The 21,181-nt window shown below is 43.0% G+C and overlaps 2 protein-coding genes across 4 annotated transcripts in view; one reads left to right on the forward strand and one right to left on the reverse strand.

Annotated features, from left to right (window-relative positions):
* nbeal1 (neurobeachin-like 1) overlaps window positions 1-14,446 on the forward strand; it is a 57,790-nt gene extending 43,344 nt beyond the window's left edge. For both annotated transcript variants that reach the window (XM_039606686.1, XM_031757785.2), the window contains 27 exons: window positions 897-1,072; window positions 1,164-1,452; window positions 1,530-1,838; window positions 1,925-2,074; window positions 2,167-2,324; window positions 2,554-2,678; window positions 3,553-3,679; window positions 3,786-3,934; window positions 4,050-4,183; window positions 4,273-4,374; window positions 4,622-4,717; window positions 4,827-4,951; window positions 5,048-5,188; window positions 5,640-5,770; window positions 5,942-6,051; window positions 6,465-6,582; window positions 6,687-6,784; window positions 6,872-6,988; window positions 7,089-7,178; window positions 7,282-7,391; window positions 8,117-8,289; window positions 8,568-8,662; window positions 9,225-9,341; window positions 9,618-9,779; window positions 10,252-10,400; window positions 10,647-10,782; window positions 11,763-14,446. In XM_039606686.1, the coding sequence (XP_039462620.1) occupies window positions 897-1,072; window positions 1,164-1,452; window positions 1,530-1,838; window positions 1,925-2,074; window positions 2,167-2,324; window positions 2,554-2,678; window positions 3,553-3,679; window positions 3,786-3,934; window positions 4,050-4,183; window positions 4,273-4,374; window positions 4,622-4,717; window positions 4,827-4,951; window positions 5,048-5,188; window positions 5,640-5,770; window positions 5,942-6,051; window positions 6,465-6,582; window positions 6,687-6,784; window positions 6,872-6,988; window positions 7,089-7,178; window positions 7,282-7,391; window positions 8,117-8,289; window positions 8,568-8,662; window positions 9,225-9,341; window positions 9,618-9,779; window positions 10,252-10,400; window positions 10,647-10,782; window positions 11,763-11,867 (3,792 nt within the window). In that variant the 3' untranslated portion in view covers window positions 11,868-14,446. The remainder of the gene's footprint in view (window positions 1-896; window positions 1,073-1,163; window positions 1,453-1,529; window positions 1,839-1,924; window positions 2,075-2,166; window positions 2,325-2,553; window positions 2,679-3,552; window positions 3,680-3,785; window positions 3,935-4,049; window positions 4,184-4,272; window positions 4,375-4,621; window positions 4,718-4,826; window positions 4,952-5,047; window positions 5,189-5,639; window positions 5,771-5,941; window positions 6,052-6,464; window positions 6,583-6,686; window positions 6,785-6,871; window positions 6,989-7,088; window positions 7,179-7,281; window positions 7,392-8,116; window positions 8,290-8,567; window positions 8,663-9,224; window positions 9,342-9,617; window positions 9,780-10,251; window positions 10,401-10,646; window positions 10,783-11,762) is intronic.
* Window positions 14,447-14,506: 60 nt separating this feature from the next.
* On the reverse strand, window positions 14,507-20,941 carry LOC116334411. 2 transcript variants are annotated; one of them, XM_039606687.1, is made up of 8 exons: window positions 20,848-20,941; window positions 20,067-20,087; window positions 19,913-19,950; window positions 18,668-18,757; window positions 17,585-18,249; window positions 17,359-17,496; window positions 16,727-16,838; window positions 14,507-14,697 (listed from the first exon to the last, which is right to left on the reverse strand). In XM_039606687.1, exons 3-8 carry the CDS (start codon window positions 19,947-19,949, stop codon window positions 14,624-14,626), a joined length of 1,116 nt encoding a protein of 371 aa, XP_039462621.1. In that variant the 5' UTR covers window position 19,950; window positions 20,067-20,087; window positions 20,848-20,941; the 3' UTR covers window positions 14,507-14,623. The 2 variants fall into 2 exon arrangements, with proteins under 2 accessions (XP_039462621.1, XP_031613698.2); XM_031757838.2 differs by lacking the exon at window positions 20,848-20,941 and having other exon boundaries at window positions 20,067-20,153.
* Window positions 20,942-21,181: the final 240 nt, after the last annotated feature.

Here is a 21,181-nt window from a genome sequence, read left to right on the forward strand (position 1 = left end):
GCAGTAAACAGCGTGAGCTTCCGACTCACTGAGTGAAATGTCACTGTCACCTCAGGGTGCCCACCGCTGACTTTTATCTAATAAGCTTTTTTGCATCACTTCAGTGTCTCACTGCAGGGAAGAGCAGAGAGAGACAACCTGTCTCTTCCCACGACAGGATGCCGTCAGTTAGAACCTCTAATTTGACATTTTCAAAGTGGTATATGGAAAAGGAGTTGCTGCTTAATCTTAAGCCTGTTTCACAAACCGCTACTCAGTTTACCCAGAATTCATTGCTCAGTAGTCCTTACAGATAATTAATTTCAATTCAGTTCAATTAATTTTTATTTCTATAGCGCCAAATCACAACAAAAGTCGCCTCAAGGCGCTTCATAGATAATAATGGCTGAAATACTTTAAATATCTATGTGAAGTCCAGTCTATTCTGAACAGCATAAATTTTGCAAACTATCTAATTAATCTGCCATCGAAGGAGGGTCATAGTGAAGCTGTAGGAGGGTTGGAGAAAAGCTTGAAAACATTAAATGGTAAAATTAAAAAGTACTCTTGAACGTACGGAGCACAACGTTAAGGCTGCTTAATTCCTGTTCACATTACGTTCTGTTACATGGGCTGTTACACTCCCCATTAGATGAATAAAAGGCACTTTATTTAATAATCTAATCTACTGTAATTTTGTGATCTTAATACATTTTGCTGAAGGCAAATTCTGGAATTCTGGAAGCTTATGTGGAGATATTCATCTTTAAAGACATTTAGCGTGTCAGTAAACTACACATATATCTCTGGCTCATGTTCTGATTGTCATTTCCCGCTGTGGCCTTTAGTAAACCTGAGTTTGACCCTCCTGATCTAATGACAGCTCTCTCGTTCTTTGGTCTAATGTCGCCCCCTAGCGTGCAGAAGAGGAGCTGTGCAGCATGTTGCTGGAGATCATCCTGTGTGTGATGTGGCGAGGCGTCGAGGGCTCTGATGATTCAGCGTGGCTGGAGCGTGGTCAGGTCTTCTCTGCTCTCACCAAACTGGGAACTGCCAATGAGCTGCTCCTTCCTGTCGACCAAATCAAGCTCAGGTCAGCCTTCTATTTAAGTTTTAACAGTGCTGGGCAAAGTCGAAGCTTAAAACGTGTTGAATGATCTCTGTGCGCTCTCTTCCTCCTCTAGTCTGATGGAGCGCATGTTGGAGTGGGCGGTGAGCGACAACCGAGAGGCTTCAGCTGCTACGCTACCGCAGCACACTGAGAATGCAGTTCGCCTCCTTCACATGGTACAAGACTTCCTGCAGGCGGAGGGTCTCATCAACCCAGCACTGTGGACAGAGAAGGTGCTGGAAGAGGCGGTGACATTGATGGACAGCCTCATGGTGTGGTACTCCTCTGGCTCTCAGTGGTTCCAGCTCTCCCAGGTTGGACTGAGACTGCTCCTGGGCTTCATGGCTCAGCAAGACCCAGAGGTGAATCTTTTTTGTTCAGTGTTCCATCGTCATACTGCATCGCATGCACACACAGTAATAAATAACCTTTGTCCCAGGTGTGTGCCATGGCCACCGCCAAGCTTAACGGCATCCTGCAGACCAAGGAGATTTCCAGCCAGGACGAGGCATGCTACCTGCTAGGGAAGGTGGAAGGAATCCTGCGGCGCTCCATCCAGGAGCAGACCGAGGAGATGTACTCTTTCCTGGTTCCACTGCTGCGAACGCTGCTCTCCAAAGTCCACCGCCTCCTCTACATGGAGCTGCACCTGCCTCAGCTGCCCGACACCAACGGGAGCCCCTCTTTCTTCGACGACTTCAAGCTTTACTGCAACTCACCCGAATGGCGTGTCTACCTCGATAAATATGTAGGAGATTGGAATATAGTGCTGCTGTTGCTTCAGGACAAAAATGAAAGAGTTACTCATTTTGCCTGTCTTTTGTCTGTCTTCAGATTATTCCGTACATGAAGCAGTATGAAATCGAGATGTTCAGTCAGGGCCACGAGACCATGGCTCTGTACTGGAAAGAGTGCTACGAGGCCTTCATGGTCAGCCTGCATAAGAGAGAGCGGGAGAGGGGAGAGAGCAAGATCCGCTTCCAGGTTAGCTGGCATGTTCGTGAATTGGTGATGACTTCAGAGAGCTCCTCTTTGTAAAAAAACAAAAAAAATGTCAAAATTCTGCTGTCTCTCAGGAGCAATTTGTGGAGCCTTTCTCACGCCGTGGCCGCCAGGAGAACCTCCGCTACAACAGCATGTTGAAGCAGCAGCACAGCCAGAATAACGCCACCCTGAGGCAGTGGAAGGCAGCGCGGCGGGGTCTGGTGTGTGAGAGAGGGCCCTGGGCTGACAGGTACTGATTTCAACTCTTGTTCTTCCATAGTAACCATAGTTCCAAATCAACTATATAACTAAACTAAGCTTCAGGCTTAGTTTAGTTATAAAGACGAAATGGAAAGAATGACACTGGTATGTGGGGGGAAAAAATGAGTCTAAGTGCATGAATAGAATAGAACTAGATTGGTTTAAGTGAAAGTGTGATTTGGAGGTATTTAAAGCTTCCTATGTAACATTTTTAACAGGCATCAGGATGAGATGCACTGGAGGGTATCGAGTGCTGAAAACTACTCCCGCATGAGGCTGAAGCTGGTCCGTAACTACAACTTTGATGCTCACAGAGAGGCCAGTGCTCTGAGAGACAACCTGGGTGAGATAGCATTTCTTTTTCCTCTGAAATATCTCTCTCTGTTTAGACGAGCTCCTGCCACTTGAGTCGTCACTGTAGAGAAATGTAGGCTTGAATATTTTTGACTTTAGAGTCTCTGTTTGGCAGCAGGCGCTGCTTGAACAGAGACATCAGTGGGTGGATGTAACGATAGGGGAAAAGTGTGTGTGTGTGTGTGTGTGTGTGTGTGTGTGTACAGTATATCATGAGCACACTCATCCAACCTACTTGCAATAAACAGATTAACAGAAACCGATATGAGAAACAAGGCAGAGTCCTTATAGAAGCAGGTCTCTTATGCAGCCATCTTTTAAATCCATGTGTTTTGAAGCTATTTTGAACCTTAGCTTTGTCCCAGTGTAGTGCATACATACATGCTTGCATAGGATTAACAGCTCAGTCCCACCAGAGCAACACAGCTGCAACTTTGCTGTGCACGTACATCACTGCCGCATCATAGGTTTACTTCTCAGCTGTTTTTGGGGACACGAGCAGGGCAGCAGATTCCTATTCAGCCTCCTCTGGGCCCGTGTTGTCTTCTTAAACAGCGTCTCTGAATCATGTCAGATATCATCTTGGTCTTTTGTTCTGTCTTTGAGTAGTTCCTCTTCAGAGATGATGGATTAGTTTAAGCGCCACGTGTTTTGACAGATTCGTGGAACTAAGAGTAAAAAACACTGATGTTGTTGTTCTAGGGCTTAATCTTATAAAAAGTCCTTCCAATTTGCATTTTCGCCCAGACAAAGTATATGAACGGTTATATGGGAACCCCAAAAACAAATTGTGTACTTAAATCTGTAGAGCTGAGCTAACAGTTCAGTTTTTAATTCCCACCCGTCTCACTTGCTTTACTCAGGTGTCCATCAGCAGCGTGTAAACCCAGAGTCTCTGCTGCTGGAGGCCGTGAAGCAAGTCAAAGTTAGCGACCTGGAAGACGACATCCTGGAGCTGCCAGAGGACGACCCTGTTGCTGCCAACAACCAGTCAGTTACCAAATAATGACTGTCAATCAACAGAACATGTAGAATATGTAGATGTGCTGAGTTATTGAAAGGCTTTCTAAGCAACATCCCACTCTGGTTCCTGCAGGGTTGAAGCAGATGAGGCGGGCCAGAAGGAGAAGCTGGTGTTGTGGGAGGATTGTGAGCTGGTGACGATAGTGGACGTGGTTCCCGGCCGCCTGGAGCTCACCACACAGCACATCTACTTCTATGATAGCAGCCAGGAGAAGGAGGAAGGTGAGGAAGCACAGAGAGAGAGAGAGAGAGAGAGAGAGAGAGAGGTGGAGGCCAAAAAGAGAGAAAGACAGAACAGACTTAACGCTCGATGTGTCATTTTTTTGCCCCCCCAAAGGAGTGGGTCATGACTTCAAATGGCCTCTGTCGCAAATCCGAGAGGTCCACCTTAGACGTTATAACCTTCGGCGCTCAGCTCTGGAAATCTTCCTAATTGACCAAACCAACTATTTCCTCAACTTTAAAAAAGAGGTGCTGGCACACAAGTGTAATTTTCTATGAGTAGCAAGTAAAATAGTGAAAGGAAAAAATAAGATACTAACTGTGTGTTTTTATTACAGGCTAGGAACAAAGTCTACAGCCGCATGTTACTGCTGCGATCCCTCAACCTATATGAAACCCGCTCTCCTCAGGAGCTCCTCAAAGCCTCGGGACTCACACAGGTCAGGACACAGTAACAGTATCAGCCTCCTTACACAAACTCTGCAACTTCTTCTAAAAGACCAAAGCCCAACAGTGTCTTTTACCACTGAGGAAAAAATCACTGAAATATTATTTCATTTAAAAATATGAATTTACTTAAATTTGATAAATAACTTGATGTTCTCTCATGAGAGCAGAGAGCAAAGGGTTCTTGGGTAACATTGAATAGAATGAGCTCACAGGATTTGTGTCTTGGGTTTGTCACAGAAATGGGTGAACCGAGAGATTTCCAACTTTGACTACTTGATGCAGCTCAACACGATTGCCGGCAGAACGTACAATGACCTGGCTCAGTACCCAGTGGTAAGTTCATCACTCATTATAATACTGTACAGCTGTGAAACCCATAAGCCTGCATTCTTGGTTCATTTCATTTCCGTTCTGACTGAATCATTTGTGGCCGTTTGTTCAGTTTCCCTGGATTCTAGCAGACTACACCTCAGAGGAGCTGGACCTTTCTGATCCTCGGGTATTCAGGGACCTGTCAAAACCAGTCGCTGTGCTTAATGAACGCAACGCAAAGGCGGTTAGAGAAAAGTACGTTTCACTCTCGTACTGAATTAACATCCAAATGTTCTGACGAGCATCTTGATCATTGAGAGCATTAACTAACATATTCAATGTGTCCATCAGGTATGAAAGTTTTGAAGACCCAACAGGAACCATAGACAGGTTCCATTATGGCACCCACTACTCTAACGCTGCCGGCGTGATGCACTACATGATCAGGGTGGAGCCCTTCACGTCGCTGCACATCCAGCTACAGAGTGGACGGTAAATTATGCATGATTTATTTTCCCATCCTCTTTCCTGGTGTCTATGTCCAATTATCTGTGTGGATGTAGACTCTAACCATAGCATGAAAGCCTGCAGAGCTTAATCGCGATCGTGGCTCAAGAGTTGGGAGTTCGCCTTGTAATCGGAAGGTTGCCGGTTCGAGCCCCGGCTTGGACAGTCTCGGTCGTTGTGTCTTTGGGCAAGACACTTCACCCGTTGCCTACTGGTGGTGGTCAGAGGGCCCGGTGGCGCCAGTGTCCGGCAGCCTCGCCTCTGTCAGTGCGCCCCAGGGTGGCTGTGGCTACAATGTAGCTTGCCATCACCAGTGTGTGAATGTGTGTGTGAATGGGTGAATGACTGGATGTGTAAAGCGCTTTGGGGTCCTTAGGGACTAGTAAAGCGCAGGCAAATACAAAATACAGGCCATTTACCACCCTGACCCTACCAGGTTCGACTGTGCCGACCGTCAGTTCCACTCCATCCCAGCCACATGGCAGACCCTCATGGACAACCCCAACGACGTGAAGGAGCTCATCCCTGAGTTCTTCTACTTCCCAGAGTTCTTAGAAAACCAAAATGGTGAGATTTCACTTTTTGGTGTATGCAGAAATCTTTTCAGATATTACAGCTACCCCCAGTTTAAATGTAGTCCTTTTTGTGCTCTGTGTGGCTGTCATACACAAATACAATTACAGATATAAGTCAGAAAACATTCAAACTCCTTGTGCTTTGGTCTTGTTGTCCTTGCAGGATTTGATCTGGGTCGCCTGCAGATCTCCAAGGAAAGAGTAAATGATGTTGTTCTGCCCAAATGGGCCAAGTCCCCTGAAGACTTCATCTACAAGCACCGCAAAGCTCTGGTGAGATGCAGTTTTACTGCCACTGCTGTGTGATGTCACTCTGTAGGGATCATTCCCACAGCAGACACTCTAACAGTGCAAGTCTGCATGCATCACAGACTGACTGTTTCCAGACAATAGTTGAGTCAGCTGACATATCATGATGCTTCTTAAAGCTGCTTTAAATAGATCATATAGATTAAACAGATGGTGATAATGCACCTAGAAGCACAACATTTTAAATCTAACACAACTATCAGTCATTTGAAAGCATGTAGAAGGAGGGCAGTAATAGTCAAATAGTTCCAGGTAAATATCAAACATATGTTTCTTGTATAAGAAAGAAGTGATGCAGTACTCGTTAACCTGTAACTGCAGATGGACACTATCTGCTTTGGAGTGTTTGGGTTGTAATCGCAGTTTTTCTGTTACAGGAATCAGAGTATGTGTCAGCCCACCTCCATGAGTGGATTGATCTGATCTTTGGTTACAAACAGAAGGGCCCTGCAGCGGTGGAAGCCCTCAACGTCTTCTACTACTGCACATATGAGGGTAACAAATCCACAGCAGCCATCGGCCTGCCACATCTCATCGTGACTGTTGCGTTTATAAGTGCAGTAATATATTAGTATTAAGAGGATGGTCTGGGTTTGCAGGGGCGGTGGACTTGGATGCCATCACTGATGAAAAGGAGCGTAAGGCTCTGGAAGGCATGATCAGCAACTTTGGTCAGACACCCTGCCAGTTACTCAAGGTGCAAACTCACTCTGGCATCTGTTAGTGAATATCTGCTGTTCTCAGTCTGATATTGGAGTTTGTGTGCGTGTGTGTTTGTGTTTAGGAGCCCCATCCAGTGCGCCTGTCTCAGGAGGAAGTGGAGAAAAGGAAAGCTCAGTTGGACTCGTGTCCTTTCAGCATGTTCGAGCACCTCAGTGACCTCAAGTCCTTCTTTGTTGAGGTATTAGCTCAAATAAAATAAAATAGTGCAGTTTCTTTCCTAACATGTCAGATGCTGTGAGCTAAAATTTGACCAAACGTATTACCGTGTTTTTATGAAGGGCATCAGTGACAATGTGCCGCTGGTTAAGGTTGTGGTCCCAAAGAATCAGTCACATTCCTTCATCACCCAGGGGAGCCCAGACACCATGGTGAGCCTTGATTTTGTACTTGGCTTTTCTGGTTTAAGGAAAGGTGAAGAGGAATGACTGATCAGTGGCAGTGATGCCTTTGTGGTGTTCATGCTGTCTGCAGGTAACGGTGAGTCAGAACTGCTTGCTGGGGACCCATGGGTGGCTGCCTTATAACAAGAACATCTCCAACTACTTCACCTTCATTAAGGACCCCACAGTTTCTAACACCAAGTAAGGACACTGCACTATCATCATATGCATATCATATCATCAAAAGTCAGCATGTCTGTTTATACTATAAAGCACTTTTACTGGGTTTGACTTTGGTGCTGGATTCATTTAGAATGGATTTGCATGTCCTGCAAGGCAGTGGGCATGGTGATCACTGTGCAGTTATCCATGGATCACCAGGGTGTATAACACTAATAATGATAATAATAATAATGATAATAATAATAATAATAATGATAATGATAATAATGGAGTTTATTTGTGTATACTTTTCAAAACCAGCATTTCAAAGTACTTCCCAGAAACAATGAATAAAAGAACAAAGGAGGAAAGAGGAAATGGAACAGGTTCATGTGTAATAGTATGACCCATAACCTAACTATAAGAGACACAAGCAAATGTATTTTATGTAATATAAATTGTTGTATATATATTTTATAATCTAATAAATTTAGTCCAGTTTCATCAGCTTGTACAGGACTCCTAAGTATAAAACAAAATAACTAAATGTTATAAAACAAACAACTAAATGTTGGTAATATCAGATGAAATACATATTTTAATAGAATATAACATCTGCATTTTTCTTTACATGTAATTGGTGAAACACCATGGCAAAAGCAGGCAGTGAGCAAATCAAGTGATCCTGTAACGTCCTTTATATCTAGATAGATGGATATTCTGCCTGCAGCGTGATCTGTCTTCTTGTCATCATCTCCTCACAGAACCCAGCGCTTCCTTTCAGGACCCTTCGCACCCGGCGTGGAGGTAACCGCTGGATTGTTTGTGGTCTCCCATGATGGAAAGTTGCTCTTCAGTGGTGGCCACTGGGACAACAGTCTGCGAGTCACTTCACTGGTTAAGGGAAAGACTGTAGGACAGCACATCCGGCACATGGGTAAAGAAGGAAAAGTCTTTGCTTGCACCACTTTGAAAACTATGATAACGAACTCAGTCCTGCCCTCACTGGGTTAGGTTTGTAAGGTCGAGGAGCAGGCATGTGATTGGATAGCTTCTAAATTGAGAGCTTCTAAGTTGTTCTAGATAGCAAGATGGTAAAAAACCTGAAAAAGTCATTATTAACCCAAAAAGAAACAACCACAGGTCAGGTGTATTGTTGTATGTGAATTTTTATTCATTTATGTTTTAACCTGTGCTTTTTCATCTCTCCTTCAGACATCGTGACCTGCTTGTCAACAGACCACTGTGGCATCCATCTGATCTCTGGCTCCAGAGACACAACCTGCATGGTGTGGCAGGTTCTGCAGCAGGTTCGCACAGAAACACACTTAAAACACGTTATTACTCTGTATTGTCATTGCACAGTCATACGTTTTATAATCATACAATGGAATTCGAGTACTTTCCCACATCGGTGGAAAAAGCAAGTCAAGCGCAGTAAATAAATACCATATGTACAGAATAAAATGTACACAGTATGTGCAGAAATAAGAAAATAAAAGTGCAAAAATAAATCCTAATAAGGAGCTATTAACTAGAAACTGTTTGTGACTTCTTGTCAAATTTGGATTTAGTTTTAATTCCAGTTTGAACCTAAGAGTTAAAACAATTCCATGATTTCACTTTTTAACAGAAAATGCTGATTAAAAATTAAATTCCTCCATGTTTCCCCATTCACTCGAAATATTGGTTCCTTTTGTTGCAATATTAACAAAGTAAGTAGGCGTCAATCATCTCTGGGTCAGCCAGTTATTGTAGCTTTAGGAATAAGAGCTTTATTCAAGTGTATGCACATATTTTAAGAGCTAAATAGAGACTTAGAGGGCTTGCATCACCTCTTTTGGTTTGATTGTGAACTTGTCTTTATGCCAGGGTGGAGCTCCTGTTGGTCTCCATCCCAAACCTATTCAGGTACTGTACGGACACACGGACGAGGTGGTGAGCGTCAGCATCAGCACAGAGCTGGACATGGCTGTATCTGGATCACGGGTAAGTCTACACGCCTGACTGCTGCTGAGGGCCCGCAGCTGCTTTTCATCTCATCCTGTCTGGTCATTTAAATTGTAATACCACCGTGAAAATGTGAGAATGTGTGAAAAGCTATTCTAATCACATGCTGAGTCAATGAGCTGGAAAAAGGGTTTAGTGCTGGAATTGTGAGTCTTTGAAGACGGGCAGACCTGAAAGGTTTGAAGCCCCCCGCCCCCCCTTAAACTAAACACGTGCATTACTTTGAGCTTTGTGCTTTGTTTCTCCGTTCAACAGGACGGGACGGTGATCATCCACACTGTGCGCCGGGGTCAGTACATGCGCTGCTTGCGTCCACCGTGCGACAGCTCGCTGCCGCTGTCTATCCTCCACCTGGCTGTGTCCTGGGAGGGTCACATGCTGGTTCACACCTGTCTGGAGGGCAAAGCAACACTCAAGGTGTGTGCACATTTTAAGTTTTTAGGCTACCACACAATCTAAAAGGTGGGTAGGACTCTCTGCACCTCTGTGTGTCTGTTTTTGTTTGTTTGTTTTGTTATCCACGGTGACCAGATCCTTGTCTCTGACAGTCAGAGGAGGCCACAAACCTACAAGCTGACTCAGTCCTCTACATTCAAATAAATATAAACTAATAATTACAATACAGTGCACGTGAAACAGAACAAGCCACCATGGAACAGACCCAATCTGACCAGTAGACACTTAAAGATCACATTGATAACTGGGCTTACACTAGTAAGTATGTGCACAGGTGAGAAGAGGGGAGCGTGAGAAATGCAGCGTTTCAAGTGCATATGTACTTATATGTTGGTTTATAGTCAGACTTTTTTTAGGTCTGAATTCAGATATAAACTCCTTTGACCTGCAGTTAAAGTTTTTAAATGTTCTTCTGTTCCCCCCCTCCTGCCAGGATAAAAATGCCCTCCACCTGTACTCTGTAAATGGGAAGCACCTCTGCAGCGAGCCTCTGATGGAGCAGGTGACAGACATGTGTGTTTCTGGGGAGTATGTAGTCATCGGCAGCGAGCAGGGATACCTGTCCATCCGTGACCTCTACAGGTAAATTTGTAGAAACAATATCGGTGACTCTGAATGAACATTAGCTGTTGGTATTTGGCTCTTTCACCAGTTGCTCTGTTTTATAGAGCCTTTCATCAAAAGCTTTGAAGAGTAGAGGCCTTTGTGCTATGGCGTTTTAGCTGTTTCGGACCGTAACCAGCGACACCGTCTAAAATAAAAGTTGCTCGCTGGCAGCTGCATGGAAAGGTTACAGATATTAACCTCGAGCTTGTTTCTCCTCCACAGCCTGTCTCTGTGCGCAGAGCCCATGGCCATGAGGGTGCCAGTGTGCTGCGTCTCAGTCACCAAGGAGCAGAGCCACGTGCTGGTGGGACTGGAGGACGGCAAGCTGATCATCGTGGCCGTGGGCAAGCCGGCGGAGGTAAAGAACTCGCTGCGGAACTACATCGCTCAGAGCCTTGAGGGATCGCCGCTCATGGCGTCCCCCCTGCTGGCACCGCTCCGCGCTCGTTCACCAACACGCCTGCTCCACCAGCGCGACCAACTGGTGTTCAGCCCCACCTCCACCTCCCACAAACCTTAGCAAGCTCTAGTGCCGTGCATCCCCTATAACACTTTTATTGCTGTAGATTTAACACACACACACATGAGACCTGCTACACATATACCCCACGTTGACCTTTTAACCCACAGTCACCTGTTCTTCTCAGGGATGGCTGTCTCACACAGTCATATGGCTTCCTCACAAAACAACTACACACACACAGGCACACAAACACATCTGAGCCACATTCCTTCAGCCACTAGAACCACAACTGTGAAATCGAAGCAACTTTTTGTGTGCACCTCATTCTGTATTTTTGTTTCTGTTTTGTTTTCTCTGATACTCGACATCTGTGCAGAACTCCATCCGATGCTGTCTACCTGAAGTGTCATTACATTCTGTGTTTTGAGTGTGCTCTACGAACTATAAGAAAAAATGCTGTGAAACAAACTAATTAACGATTCTGCAAACTCAAGCCATATTTACAGTGTAGCTACAATCGAATAATCACTAATCCTGTGCCAGACTGGCTTAATATGCTATGTTCATGTAAATGGTGTGTTAGCACACATATAGGAGGTTGATCCAGACAGTCCCCCTTGGAATCACTGCACCTTCCTGCTTTTTATCTTTTGCATTCAAATTGACTCACACCAAAGTGACTCGAGCTTTAATTTGTTTTTCTTTGTTTGCCTCACTAGTCATTCAAGCTCCAATGAACTAATCGATCACTCATGAATCATGTTACCCCCTCACCCCCCTCCCCCTGTTTCCTTTGACTTCATGCTTTTCTTTCCCTACTCCCCCCCCTTCCTCCGCCTCACTTCTTCTTCCACCTCCTCCTCCACTCTTCCCAGATGCGTTCGGGCCAGATCACACGGAAGCTGTGGGGTTCCAGCAAGAGACTGACTCAGATCTCTTCGGGGGAGACGGTGTACAACACCCAGCAAGACCACAACTGACCCATTCCCCGCCTGTCCCCCAAGCCCTTAAACCATCCCCTTCAAGCACGTCGCACATTGTCATTTCATATCCGAGCAGATTCTTTCTCCCATCACCTCCCACGGTTTTATCAGGGGGTAGGTTTTGGGGTGCAGGAGCACCACAAAGCCTGCATGCCCACATGTGCATTTGAGTGCTCTTGCTTTGGATTGTGATCACATGGCGCTGGCGCCGTGGTTCCAAAGCAGAAGTAGCGCCAGCCTCAGCAAAACCACACCACTGCCCACTTCTCGCACACGCCACAGCTGCCCTCGTCATCAGAATCTTTACTACAGTCAGCCTCATTTAACGGTTAACTAACTGTTCTCTTGTATGTATGCAGGGATGGATGGATGTGTGTTTGCACACAGTTTTGCTGTGTGCTATTTGAAAATATTGTTTCAAGTGGCCTTTTTGCTCCCCCTCCCCCTCAGTTAGCCTTCGGTGCAGACACTCGGCCTGTGATCTGCAGGCCAGGACGATTCATGGTTGCCTCAAAGCTGCCACCACGCAGCCTTATGCAGTAAGACGGCTCCACCACTCACAAGACCAAACTGTCTGCATTTTTCTATCGTTTTTATATACCTGTGTGTGTGTGTGTGTGTGTGTGTGTGTGTGTGTGTGAGTGTGAGTGATCTGTTAGTGATGTTTTATTGAGAGTTTGGTTTATGTGTGTGTTCGTGCGCGTGCCCAGCTGCTTGGCATCTGTTCATATGCATGGCATTTTGGTTTTGAGATTAGACAAGAAATAGTGATGCAGAAGTCACTTTTTGTTTGTTTTTTTCGTTTTTGTTTTTACATTTGGGGTGTAGCTGACGTTTTTTGTTGAGAAACATCAGAAAAGATGTCTTTAAAGGTACTTTTTATAGTTCCCCCCTCCCCTTTCCAAAGTGTAACTAACAGTTTCACCACCAGGTGGCAGTGTTTTTACCAAATATTATAATTTTAACATTGATATTAAAATGATGCACCGTTTCCTCAAGAGGCAAACGATAAAATAATGACTCGCTTCATCACCTCGTGGGAAAATTGGTTGATAATCTCGTGTAAACAAATCCATTCACATTCTGTTGGATGCTTCAGTTAATTTTTGTTGATTGCTTTAAGCATGGGATTTTACAAAAAGTACTTTTAATGTTTTGTCATTAGCATATCATTAATTAAGGTCTAGTTTTGTGAATAAAAAAAACACTACATTCTCAGTCACAACAAGCTTCGACATGAAGACTTATCACAGCAGTGCAACGAAAAACAACTATAACGTCACATTTCTCTGTGCTTCATTGAATGTTTTTAGATTACTTGAATCTGTTTCTATTCATAAGTGAAAGTAGCAGTTTTTTTCACACATTGTCTCATGAGTGACATATTTAAAACTATTCTAACTGTTTAGAAATGAAGGAGAAAGTAGAAATCCTCAAGGGCTTTACGAGATGTCAGTGTTATCAGCAATACAGCTCCTTCATCGCATGCCTGTCGGTGCTTCCTTTCCTCTATTTCTGTCCAGCATGCCTCGCTCAGTCAGATCCTCTATTTTCCAGTCTTCCTATGGCTAAACTGGGACTGTAAATGGACTCCCTCTCTTCCCCTTTTGAATGCCTTTAGCTCTCATCATTGCCTCAAACCCCATCCCCCTTTATTATTTGTGCTTCTCATTCGCTTTCCTGTTTATTTTAAAGTGACTGATTTCAGAGTTTTCCTTGTGTGGGGCCTCAAGAATGTTTGGGTCAACTGGGACAAACGTGCATGTGAATGTGATTACATTACTCTGTAATATATTGCAGTATGAAACTGCTGTGTGATTCATAATTTTGCACCATACCTGAGCGAGTGAGTGTGAGAGTGAGAGTTTATTTTCTGTTGCCAAATGTTTTTTATTCCTGTCTGATTCTGTGAACTTTTGCAGCCCTGTGGGTTCGGCACTGGGCACAGAGTTGCTCTAACGGTTATCTCTCGGTTTTTTTTCTGATTTTTGTATTTTGTTTTATTTAAATGTCAGTTTGGTGGATTGCAAAGACCAGTCTGTGTCCTCCTTTAAGAGATTTTTGTGAAAGGTGCACAAAATGTTCTATTAATGCAGTTTATTTTTCTTTTGTTCATTCACATTTTTCATTCAAAGACCACTGTTTGAGTTATTCCACGACTGCAACAGAGTGCCTTTTATCCCAGCGTGGTGTCCACATAGAGCTAGATTTCTCCTTCTCCTTCATCCCAAACCTTGTTGTGAATCAAGTGAAAGCAGCATTCCACATGTTAGTCCGTCGCACTTGCACCGGGAACCAAGAATATGGGACTTCCAAGAAAAATCAAAGTACTATTTTGTGTCTTAGCTACATTCTCTGTAACTGTCACCAAAATGGATGTGTGTATATCTGTGATTATTTATGAATACAGTATATAATGTACAGCATGATTTTTATTTTGGCGTCGTTAAAATGTACTTTTGCACTTTCCAGGTACTAAATTGTAACAGATTGTTTTAACTTTGCTCCCTAATCTGTAAAAACTGCTTTGTATACACAAGTGGAAAATAATCATTAAAGTCTTGTCTAAATTCAAAGGAGTTTTTACTCATTTCTTAGGGAATAAACTTTATAGGAAGAAGAAACACGCAGATGAGTAATATGCTGTGTTTTTATTCAAGAATCCGCAATCAGAGCTTGTGACAGGGGACACAAAGGTATCGTAGGAAATGATACCCGCGAGCCCGTCTCACGTTGCTTCTTTGCAATTTTTCTTACGTAGGAATCATGTACGTACAGATGGACGCTCTCTTCAGATCACAGTTGGCAGTAGTCCACCGGCTGTTGTCTGCAGTGTGGATAGGAAAAGGATCATAATAGATTAGTCCAGCAGAATAAAGATAATCCCAGTTTTTTATTTGGTGTCTTATCAATTTTATGTGACGCAGACAGTACTCTATAAAGCTTTGTTTAAAAGGTGCTTTTATGATACATGCCTCACAAAAGGAACCCTTGTGTAATATAGCACTCATGATTGAGATGAATACGAAGATCAGGCATTTTAGTTGGCAAACTTATTATTTTTAAGTCGCTTACAATTTGAGGAGAAAAAAGTTATAATATTGAACCACCGCCTTTCAGTGGTAGAATGAATCCATAAGTCAAACACTGCTCAAAAAAATGAAATGAACACTCCTTAATCAGAGCATCAAGTCAGCTAAACTTTTGGTCTGGTCAGTTCGGTAGCAGAGGGGGTTGTTAGTCAGCTTCAACTGCTTGGTGTTGAACAACAGGGGCAACAATGAGACAACCGCTAAAAAAGGAATGGTTTCACAGCTGGAGACCACTGACGTGTTTTTTTCCTCATCTTTTTTTTACTGTTTTTCACTAGTTTTGCATTTAGCTAGGCTCAGTGTCACTACAGCTAGAATGAGGTGAGACTTGGACCCTACAGAGGTTGAACAGGCAGTTCAATTCCTCCCGGATGGCCCATCAATCACGCCATTGCCAGAAGGCTTGGTGTGTCTCCCAGCACAGTCTCGAGCATGGAGGAGATTTCAGGAGACAGACAGTTACTCTAGGAGGGCTGGACAGGGCAGGAGAAGGTCATTACCCCTTTAGAAAGATTTATATCTGCTCTTTTGTGAAGGAGGAACGGGCTGAGCATTGTTAGAGCTACAAAATGACCTCCAGCAGGTCACTGGTGTAAATGTCTCTGTCCAAACAATCATAAACAGACTTCATGAGGGTGGTCTAATGGCCCGACGTCCTTTAGTGGACCCTGGTCACTGCTCAGCACCATAGAGCCTGATTGATATTTGCCACAAAATGCCAGAATTGGCACCACTGGTGCCCTGTGTTTTTCACAGATGAAACCCTGAGCACATGTGACAGATGTGAAAGCGCCTGGAGAACGTTGCTGTAACATCACTCTGAATGACAAGTTTGGTGGTGGGTCAGTGATGGTTTGGGGAGGCATTTACATCGAGAGGCACACAGACCTCTACAGACTTGGCAAAGGCACCCTGACTGCCATTACAGGTTAGGATGAAATATTTGGACCCACTGTCAGACTTACACTGGTGCATTGGGTCCTGGATTCCTCCTGGTGCATGACATTAACTGGCCTGTGATGAGAGTATGCAGGCAGTTCCTGCATACTCTCACTCGCCTGACCTAAATCCAATAGAACACCTCTGGGACTTTATGTTTCCATCCATTAGATGCTGCCACGTTGTACCTAAGGCTGTCCAGGAGCTCAGTCATACCCTGTCCAGATTTGGGAGAACAGCCCCCAAATGTCATCTCATTAAGAGCATTTCCCTAGCATTGTCAGGTATGCATACAAGCCAATACAAACTACTGATTACCATTCTGAGTTGCTGCAATTAATTACTTTGATTTTTTGGTGTGGCTCTGAATTTAGCTCCCTGTAGGTTGGTAATTTTCAATTCCATCAAATGATGTGCATCCTTTCATTCCTAACACATGAACCAGTCCATATCAGTATAGATCTTATCTTATCTGATGTGTTATCAAAGTGTTGCTTTATTTTTTTTGAGCAGTGTATAAAACAGTACTGTACTTTTGCAAGCAGGCTATTAAAGCATAAAACAGCAATATTGAGGTCTAAAGTTCGATACCATTATCTAACAACTCACACCAAATTAAGTGAGGCTGTAGCTACAACACACAAGTGCTGTATTATGGTGGGGTCTTTATCTTACAACATAAAGAGCCTTCAAGGCAACTGTTGCTGCAATCTGGCGCTATAAAAATAAAACTGAATTGAATTTAAAGCAGAGGTGTTTCAAAATTACTCTCTGGAAAATGCTGGAATAAATTAGTAATTAGTGTGAGAGTGGTGTGGTTCTTACCTAGCTCGAACATCTCCACACAGACAGGTTTGTCAGTGTGAATGTTAGGGTGACCTGGCGTCCAGTCGCTAAAACCCCACTCTGATCCATCCACCCATGACGCCTCTTGGTTCTGTGGAGTGCAGAATACATATGAAAGGTTAAAAAAAAAAACATATGTGGTCTTATATAACCCAATAATTTGTAAACTGTCAATAAAAATATAAACTTAGCATATGAGACCCTTTATATGAAGAAAAGTATGGCTAATATGACCATATTACCACTTCACTTGTTTTAAAACATCACTTAGTGACAGGACACAATTGCAATACTTTAAGATAAAAGTTTGAAGGTCAATGTCTCATCAAGGTAAGAATAACACTATCAGTCCTGCTGATAAGATATCTGATGACACTCTCCTTGGCCTCCATTCATTGTCACAGCTCATGACCAGACTGCTGGCATTACAACCACTAAGAACTGGAGTAAAATTGTGGTATAAGTTTAGAAACAACTGTTTTGATATCTTGGTAAATCAACTTTTTCAGGATGTTCTTAAGTAGAGAAGCTTTCAGTGTTGTTTTAGCACCACATGTTTTGAGAAAACCATATATACCTATATAGGTAGCCAATTAACATGATAAACTTGCCTTGACTGTGGCTCCCAGCCAGGTTAGCACAGGGCTCTTCTTACCACCCTTGGTCACCAGGGAAATCAGATCGGAATGCAGATCACCACTGGTTACAGAAGCAAGCTCGGCATGTGGGGCAAGAGTTCTGCATTTGGCCTGTAGAGTGAGAAACATTTTATTTATATCCTTTAAATGAATAGGGGATTAGCTTTTTATATGTTGTTGGAATGGTACATAGTCTAACCTGAGCATCCTTGAAGGACAGCGGTGTAGGGTTGAACTCATAGCACTTGTTGTTGATAATCTCCCCCTGACATGCTACTTTTGCTCTTTGGATGAAGCTGTAATAGGGCTCGGTTCCCTGTCTGAAGCCTCTTTGGAGAGGCAGAAATGGTTCGGTTCCCTGTCTGAAGCCATCTCGGAGAGGCATAAAGGGTTCGGTTCCCTGCCTGAAACCATCTTGGAGTTTCATAAAGGGTTCCGTTCCCTGTCTGAAGCCATCTTGGAGTTTCATAAAGGGTTCGGTTCCCTGTCTGAAGCCATCTCTGAGTTTCATAAAGGGTTCGGTTCCCTGTCTGAAGCCATCTCTGAGTTTCAAAAAGGGTTCGGTTCCCTGTCTGAAGCCATCTCTGAGTTTCATAAAGGGTTCGGTTCCCTGCCTGAAGCCATCTCTGAGTTTCATAAAGGGTTCGGTTCCCTGCCTGAAGCCATCTCTGAGTTTCATAAAGGGTTCGGTTCCCTGCCTGAAGCCATCTCTCAGTTTCAAAAAGGGTTCGGTTCCCTGCCTGAAGCCATCTCTGAGTTTCATAGAGGGTTCAGTTCCCTGTCTGAAACCATCTGGGAGATGAGAAGGATTTTCCACACGGACCCAACTACCACCACTCCTTTGGACCGGAACATCAGCATCGGCTGAAAGACAAAAGACCTTTGAAGTAAAAAAGCTTCTAAAATCATAAAGATACTCAAGAGGAGACTTAGAGGGTACAGTCGCTTAGCTAAATGTGAGCAAAATCATGTTAAACAGGTTATCATGTTCATTTCTTTGTTCATGATGAAAAGATACCTAATAATTCCCTTTTAATTAAACCTCCCAAATTAAATTAAACCAAATTTGAGAGGATAATTTGTTAGTTCTTGAGATGTCAGCTACTGGCTGCCCTAGAAGAGGATAATCATTAACCATTTGGATTCATTCACTGGGGAACGTGAATAAATGTGAAAAATGTCATTTGAATCCAACCAAAAGTTTTTGAGATATTTCAGTCTTGGCCAAATTCGCCTGTGTCAGTAGGATCATGTAGGTAGGGGGTAAAAGTAGGCTCTGTACCTTGTCTAAAGCCATCAGGAACAGATTGATGGACATCACTTGATGACTTCTGCAAACCTCTGGGGGTTTTGATTGGGACAGCTTGGAGGCCTGCAAAGGATTACAGTTACATTATATAACTATAAAATACATGAAGCTGCATTTGCACACCCTGCCTTCAACACTGGTGTTTGACTTGTTTAACATTATAGCACTAAGCTTGCCAGTTGATGGATACATAAATGTGTGGCCTTTTAGGTCAATTATTAACTATTGTGCAATGCTCATATATAGGCCATGACCTTTCTTTAACAGTGTGATAAATCAATGATAACGGTCAAAGTTCTGTACTTCCATTAGGGAAGTACAGAATGTTTACTGTTAGTTGTTTTGCTGCAAGAAACAACAGAGCCAACATTAATTATGTCAAGAGCACCTCAAAATAAATTAAAAAAATTACACTGATCAGCCAGGAAAGTTAATATATACACTGAACCCTACTGATGTTTCACATAATTGTATTACTTTTTAAAGATAATTGAAATATAGGGATGGAAGTTTTGATATCAAAAAGTTTTTTATATCTAGATCTGCTGTGTCGGAATTGCAGTGTCTTTCATGATTCTAAGGAAAAATCTGTTTTGTATTTTGCACTTATTTCATGAACTCATCATAAACTGATATGTAGAGAAATAGGCCCCTCTTCTGTGGGGCTAGCTCCTAGGATTCAGGAGACTGTAACAATCTTTATGTTGAAGATTAGGCTTAAGAAAGCATTCTGCATTTAAACATTAGTCATTAATCTCGGGGTCTCTTCCACAGTGCATCTTTTGTCCTGTCTTTCTCCCATTAGCCCCAAGCAGTCGCATAAGATTGTTGCTGCCACATGAGCCTTGTTCTGTGGGGGTTTCTCCTTGTTAAAAGGTTAAAAGAGTTTTTCCTTCCCACCGTCACCAAGTGCTTACTCAAAGGGGGTTGTTTAATTGTTGGGGGTTTCTCTCTATTATTGCAGGATCTTAACATTACAATATAAAGCACCTGAAGCAACTGTTTTTGCGATTTTGCCAACATATAAATAAAACTGAATTCAACTAAACTTAATATCAGAACCGTATATTTAGTGTCTTTAAAACAAAAGTTTAAATTCTGAGAAACACATCATCTGAAAATTAGGTGAGGCAGTAATGATATGAAACAAATATCTAGCCACAAATCAATAGGCAAGTTTTACTGCAGCAGTGAAAGGTGAAGGCAGTGAGATCTTACCTGACAGTGTCAGGAGCAGTAGCACTAACTTGAACATCCTGTAAGAAAATTGAAGAAAATGTTTTACTTCTTCTTCATAAGCCTATACAACCTACAAATGTATCCAGGCTCTCCTTAACGGAGGTGTTTATAAGCTCGTTTGTATCCTGCTTACCTGAGGCTGTGATGAGGAATGCTGCAGCAGCTCAGAAAGAAAAGGCCACCTATTAATATGTGTCTTTTTGGTCATAAACCTTTTTAAAGAGATTACTGATTAATCTAATCTAAATCTCCTGTAGCTCTTTATTGACTGATATTTGATGACCTTTGCCTTCACTCTAAACTGATAAACTGAAACTCAGCACTAATAAAATGTTGGCTGTCAGCCGCTGACCTCTAACCCAAAGGTATCAAACACCTAGTTTTCCTTGGCATCCTATGATACTGTATGCATTCTGTTTTCTAGGCCATGCAAGCATGTGAAGGGTGAATAGCACTTGGTTTAATCAAGGGAGCTCAATCAATATTTGTGAATGTGGACAGAGAGGGACGTTACAACAGATGGTAAACGTGACGCTGGAGGCCACTAAAGGTTGTTTTGGGGGTGACTGAGGTATTTCACAGACCTTTGATGTTGGTGTACTTGTTCAACTTTGTAACCCTGTAGCCATCAGGACATGGGGTGTAGATGGTAGTTCAGGTTAATATTCATGGTCACTTTTTTATTAGCAATGATGAAAAAGTGAGTAACTTCTAACTTGATTCTTCTAAAATGCCTCTGAATTAATATCTCTCGTGAACTCGTGGTGCTTAAAAGATGATTTAAAAAAAAAAAAAACAGTTCAAAAGTTCAAGGTCATTTTAGACATCACTGGTCTTCTTCACCGGTCAGAGTAGTACGTGAAGGATTTGACCTTTATTAGGAAACAGAATGAACTTTCTAGATGTATACTCACCATTACTCACACACACGGCGGGGCGGTGACTCCGCAAGCTGCCCTCTACTCGGAGACGTGCTAACTCCGCACTACCGGCTGACGCGGTAATTTAAAACGAGCGTAAGTACAGTTTGATTGGCTAGTTTACACACTCACGTAAGCGGGCACGGGGACGCGTGTTCTTACCGGAATCAAGTTAGCGTCACTGAATTTCAAAATAAAAGCAAAAGAATCCATTTCTAATCACGAAGGGAAGCCAAGACGTTTGTTTTTATCAATTCCCACTAGGATGACGATCTTATTTTATTTTAAACTATGGGTATCAAACTATAATCCATAGATGGACACAATA

This window comes from Oreochromis aureus, linkage group 23 (genome assembly GCF_013358895.1).
Source record: "Oreochromis aureus strain Israel breed Guangdong linkage group 23, ZZ_aureus, whole genome shotgun sequence".
NCBI classification, from domain to species: domain Eukaryota; kingdom Metazoa; phylum Chordata; class Actinopteri; order Cichliformes; family Cichlidae; genus Oreochromis; species Oreochromis aureus.

Coding starts and splice junctions, on each gene's coding strand:
- LOC116334411 (XM_039606687.1), bottom strand. CDS start 19,949: ATGTTCAAGTTAGTGCTACTGCTCCTGACACTGTCAG. Junction 17,497..17,584: donor TGTCCTTCAAGGATGCTCAG/GTTAGACTATGT, acceptor CTCACTCTACAG/GCCAAATGCAGAACTCTTGC. Junction 16,839..17,358: donor GGCTGGGAGCCACAGTCAAG/GCAAGTTTATCA, acceptor TGCACTCCACAG/AACCAAGAGGCGTCATGGGT.